Source organism: Bactrocera latifrons, unplaced genomic scaffold (genome assembly GCF_001853355.1).
Source record: "Bactrocera latifrons isolate USDA-ARS-PBARC rearing strain unplaced genomic scaffold, ASM185335v1 scaffold_116, whole genome shotgun sequence".
Taxonomy (NCBI): Eukaryota; Metazoa; Arthropoda; class Insecta; order Diptera; family Tephritidae; genus Bactrocera; species Bactrocera latifrons.
This window is the reverse complement of record NW_017534586.1, coordinates 681,721-687,757: the sequence shown is the minus strand read 5'-3', so window position 1 is coordinate 687,757 and position 6,037 is coordinate 681,721. Positions and strand designations below refer to the sequence as shown.

The 6,037-nt window shown below is 39.3% G+C and overlaps 1 protein-coding gene across 1 annotated transcript; it reads left to right on the top strand.

Moving 5' to 3' along the window:
• Window positions 1-2,902: 2,902 nt before the first annotated feature.
• On the top strand, window positions 2,903-3,882 carry LOC108977205 (serine proteases 1/2-like). Its single transcript, XM_018946799.1, has 2 exons — window positions 2,903-3,192; window positions 3,251-3,882. The coding sequence occupies exons 1-2, from the start codon at window positions 2,936-2,938 to the stop codon at window positions 3,828-3,830; spliced, it is 837 nt and encodes a 278-aa protein (XP_018802344.1). The 5' UTR covers window positions 2,903-2,935; the 3' UTR covers window positions 3,831-3,882.
• Window positions 3,883-6,037: the final 2,155 nt, after the last annotated feature.

Here is a 6,037-nt window from a genome sequence, read left to right as displayed (position 1 = left end):
TTTTTGATTTAGGAAATACTAAAATGTTATTGGTTGTCTTGTTATTGAAGTGATTACATCTTTATTTTGTGTACAAAAACTATCTAATTTTGTTTTATTTGTTCAAAATGTTTTCAATGCAAATTTTTCAAAACGAAATGTAAGTATAAAATGATGAGCTTTCAAATTTTTCTAAAAATAATCGAAAATAATCAAAAATAATCCTTGAATAATCCAATTACTTTTTTGGTTACTTTTGATTATTTTTGATTATTTTCTCGTAATCCTAACTAATCTTAATTATTTTTGGATTATTTGTAATCATAATTAATTAATAATCAGGAATTGTTAAAAAAAGAATTATGTAATCAATACCATTCCTTTTCAAATTTAATCAAATTTAACAGCAATGGTTTCGACTGTGTCTCATGGTTTTCCAAAGCTAAGACTCCGAGATTCTACAGCCTCAGTCTTGCAAAGTCTGAACAAATGAAGAGAAAGTGCATAGGTGTTTCCACTTACTCTCGTTCGTACAACTTTGGCAACCACCGCTCTCCAAGATTATTAGCCTTACCGCATGGATGCCTATTGATCTCTCATATTCTACTTTAGGCCAAAGAGATCTCGTAGTCGCACAAGAGCTGATTTTCAACAAGCGCATGTTAAGCTCAGATGGAATCCATTGGTTCAGTATTGGAACACAAGACGCCAATGAAGGTCCAAATTGGCCTCATTGGGATGTGAACGGAGTAAGGGTGCCCCTCTGGCAATTTCATCGGCGTTGCAGTTGCTAGCGATTCCTCTGTGAGTTTTACGATGAAGTAGCTTGATGCTATTTATAATGAGAACAAACGCTACTTGACTAGCATTAAGCGCACAGTTAGCGAGCTCAGAGCTAGTATTGCCGCTCTAATGTTGGATTGGATGGCCACCTCTCTGAAAGAAGTTGCATTTTGTAACATTACTTCTCACGTTACCGTGCCAGCAGCCATTTCAGTCCGAACAACGCTACAGTGGTGCGGTTGCCTTCTCCTAACGCTCTTCTCAATATTTGTCCTTCAAAAAAGATCTCCCTGATATAGAGAAAGATTAACCGAATTCCTTGGGGCTAGTTAAAGCCATGACACTACATCGTAATAGCAATGTCTATCTGCCTTTCATAGCATGCCTATATCACTTTACAATTTATCCCTCGGTGATCTACTCCCAATGAACATATCTTTTAGTATCTCAAACGTTTTCAAAAAAACGAATATAGGATAATAAACTGAAGTCCTAGGCCTTCGTCGTGGCTTAATCTAATACAGTTCGCAGTAAATGGAGTCTACCAGCTGCATAATAACTTAACCGTCCGCGGCAGTTGATTTGGTATGATACCATCACGGTCCGGGGACTTGAAATCTTTGAATGTGTTCAGATAAGCTCGAAACTCCGCCAGTGGTACTTCTTCAGCGAAACGGTTCAACGGAAAGTAAGCATTGAGAATTAGTTTCAACGCCACCTCGCAGCGCGCAGTCCAATCACTATCCGCATTACTCAGTTAAACCAGTGGAGTACAACTTTTCGTCAAAGTACTTTCAAGAGTAGTTTTACAAACAGAGCAACACCTGGAAGAGCTCATCAACTGCACTCGAGGATAGGGTTGAGCCCTTGTCAGGCGCGATTAAAAAAGCTGATCGAAGCTCCTTTCTATAAGTTCCGCACTCCAATCGCACCACGCCCAAGCTAAAACTAATGTATTCATGATCAGAGAAGGAGTGGTCGTGTACAATCGTTTGATCGTTTGATACGATCAAGCAGATTTACTCAGATGTTGCTTTAGCAAGAAGTGGTGCGTTTCGATGACACCAGGGCTTTTTGAAGGGCCGGGAAGAGATCGCTGATGAAGACCGTGCTGTGAGACCTGCGCCTTCGACAAACACCGACAAAGTGAGTTTTGAACTCAGGCTGTCAACTAAGTATTCGTTTAATTGCCCAGATGTTAAGTTTATCAAAATATTATATGTGGATCATAACATTGTGACGGAGCACTTGAACAGTCGCAAGGTGTGCGCGAAGATGACCCCAAAAGTGGAAGTGTGCCTAGAAAATATGAACATGTGTGAAAGTTACCCCCAATTCTTGAATAACGTAATCACAGGTACCGATCATGGATCTTTGAGTATGATCCCGAGACTAATAGCCAATCTTCCGAGCACTTTGAGACGACGGAGGGGATCCAAGCAGAATGCACCTCTGCTCTCAAGGCTATTCCGGAGAATGCCTTCAATGACGACTTTAATGCTTGAAAATCGCATTGTCAGCGCTGCATCAACTTTTGAAAGAATTGTATCCTATTACTTTCCGGACAAATCCTGTATTATCTGATTTTACCCATTTTCACATTGTATCAGAAAGCAAGACGGTCTTCTCAGCAAATTTTGTTGAGTTAGCGTGATTGATTTTGAATATATATACATTTAACCCTTTAGAGAGCAAGGCAATACATACTTTTTCAATGTTTTTGTTTAATTTAGTACTTAGTTATGGCACTTTATAGGTTTTCCTTAACGGTGTTTTGTAGGCGTGGCAGTGGTCTGATTACGCTCACTTACGATTTGCGAATACTAATATAAACAGTCGAACATATAAACAGATCTATCGGCAATAACCTTTCATAAATTATTTAGTTTCGACATCCGATAATTGCGTACGTCATTCAATGCTTTTCAGTTTTCGTTGATAATAACGATGGTTATTTCACATAGTTTTGCTATGTTATGATAGGTTACAATAGCTTCTTGAATGTTTCTATTTAATCAGAGATTTATAAGTCAATAAGATTATTGCTTATAATTTATAGGGAGTACTCCCACCAAAACCGTAACTTATTCCGAATTTATAACCGGCCTAAAATATTTATATAAAAAGGGAACCAGTAACTGTGAAATTATCAGTAACTCTTCAGAGTCACAACATGAARTTCCTAGTAGTTTTCACTTTGCTCTTGGCTTCTGCCTACGCTTCACCAGTACTCTTCCAACGCCAATTGGAAGTTCCAGTGTTGGCTGATGAACTCGAAGGACGCATTACCAATGGCCAAATCGCCTCCGCCGGTCAGTTCCCGTATCAAGTTGGACTTTCATTGAGAGTGAGCGCTCTCTCATCTGCATGGTGTGGTGGTTCCTTGATTGGCAGCCAATGGGTCCTTACCGCTGCTCACTGCACTGACGGGTTAGTTAAAAAAAATTCTTTGTTTTTGTTCTTTCATTTATTTATAGTTTCTTTGTAGTATTCCATCCGTGATTGTCTACTTGGGTGCTACCGTTCGCACATCGCCCGAAGTACAAATCACCGTAAGCAGCAGCAACATTATCATCCACTCAGGCTGGAACCGCAACACTCTGAAGAATGACATTTCTCTCATTAAAATCCCAGCTGTTTCCTACTCCAGCAGAATACAACCCGTCAGATTGCCCGCCATCTCTAGCTCTTACTCCAACTATGTCGGTGCAACAGCTGTTGCCTCCGGTTGGGGAAAAATCAGCGATTCATCTTCCGGTGCGACCACTAATTTGCAATACGCTTACGTGCCAGTGGCTTTCTCTTATACACATCTAGATGTGTATAAGAGACAGGTTTATGGATCTTCGATTGTGACTCCGTCTAACATTTGCATTTCGACCCCCGGTGGAGTTTCCACTTGCAATGGTGACTCTGGTGGCCCATTGGTCGACACCTCTTCAGGCGTACAGATCGGTTTGACTTCATTCGGTGCTAAAGCCGGCTGCGCTAAAGGATACCCAGCTGCCTTCACCCGTGTGACCAGCTACTTGGACTGGATTAAGAGCAACACCGGCATTTCTGCTTAAGTTTTGTATCGAATCGATTTGGTTATGCATTAAATATAGTTGAAGAATTAAATCCCATGTGTTTTTTTATCTGATCATATTCTATGAAACTAAGTAAGTAATCTGGTGTATATAATAGGCATTTCTGCCAAATGATTAACATGGTATTCCGTCTTTGTTACGGGAAATCTAAACAAGTAAAAACGGATTAGCTCGGATGAAATATTATATTAAAACAGTAAAAAGCCGTCAATTTGCACGACCGAGGCGGCCAAAGGACTGGATCATTTCGTGAGATAACACATTGACTAAACTTGGTTTTCAATTAATCGATTGTGACATTCGCTGTGTGGTTTATAGCGTGCGTAAACAGCGCTAACCTTTAATTTTTCGAGATGCAGTGAGCATTGCCTGGAGTACGTACGAATGCACTTTTACAGGAATAAAGAAACTCATTAATATGCCAAACCATTTTTGTTTTATTTAAAAAGACTTTTGCAGTGGTTTTATTGATAACACCGCTTTTAAAGTTGTGCCCACTGACTCCGGATTTCGGTAGTAAATTTTAATAATTTCGAAATTGTTAGATCGTATATACTTCCTGATGAAATGGCGAAACTTGAAGTGAAGAAAAGTGTCGGAAGAGCGGAACAAATATTACATAATTTCCTGTCTCTATTGATCTACTTTTCTAGTGTTCTTTTGAAAACACCTTCTATTAGCGCTTGGTTTGTATACTGTAAAGTGAAAAAAACAGATGGAATTTAAAATGTGTATATATAGGGGAAGTAGGCAAGGTTGTATTCCGGTATTGGTCAGTTTTGACACCGGCTTCTATGAAACCGTTCTGTGTCCAACTTAAGTGCGACTCAACCCTTTCACCAAGATACTATTTCACGGAAGTACGAGAAGGCTTATACATGGTGCGCCATATTTTATGACGGTATCTAAACTTTGAACACGTAGTTAGCTATGAATGCAGCCTTTCCGGGCTCAACAACCGTTGGTATAGATTGAGTTAGAATTTTCTTCGCCCACCAAAACACTTCTCCATTCACGTGTAGTCGATATCTTATCGGTAAAGACTTTCGACTTTACATATCCTCACAGAAAACAGTCTAACGACTGATATTACACAATCTTTTTGGCCAATCGATCAGCCCAAAGCGAGAAATTATCTGCTTACCAAAGCGTTCTCTCAATAAATCCATTGATTCATACTATGAGTGGGCTGTGGTGCAATCTTGTTAAAACCAGATGCCCCTGAGATCACGAACTTCAATTACACTCATAAAATAGTCGGTTATCATGGCATGTTAACGGTCGCCATTAACGATTACGTTCTCATCGACATAATTTTTTAAGAAATATGGACTGACAATTCCTGGATGATGAAATGACAATGGATCTGGATGAAATGACAGCTCTTGAATCTCTTCACGCTGCTCTTTGTTCCAATGGCGGCAATTTTGCTTGTTTACATACCCCAACATTTCTGGGATCTTCATGGAACTTTTGAAAAGGCAATGTATGGAAGCGATGTCGCTTGAAAAGGTCGAGCGGCTTCAGTTCTTGCACCAGCTGTCTTTTGTGCGCTTTCAATTTAAGATCTCGAAGTAAAATGCGCTAAGTCGTTCCACACATCAGTCCGAGTTGCTGCGAACGGCACCGAATAGCGCCGTAATCTGTAAGAAAAATGTTATTGAAAAGAGTAGCTCTACTTGGAATCCCTGTTATTATTATAAAGGAGTTGGAATCGACCAATTGGCAAATTTCTCTCCTCCGCAATGTCAACCTCTTCAGAGTGTCAAGTAGGCACGTATACCATATACACAAAAAAAAATAATAACATTGAAATACATTGAATACTTATCTATAAATATTGGCTTACTTTTAAAAGATTTATGGTGTAGCATACGTCATGCAGTTCTCAAATATTTCACTATAAACAAAAATTGACAAGTCAATGGGTTTATGGCCATAATTTATAAGGTGCATATTTAAATACGTACACACGCGCATCTAACGTACACTCTTTAACTCGAAATAACCAATCACAATTAATTGTCACACTTAAAGCTCCTAAATTATACAGATTACAACGTCTTCCAGAACTCCTATAAAAACAAGTAGCAGTAACTGTGAAATTATCAGTAACTCTTCAGAGTCACAACATGAAGTTCCTAGTAGTTTTCACTTTGCTCTTGGCTTCTGCCTACGCTTCACCA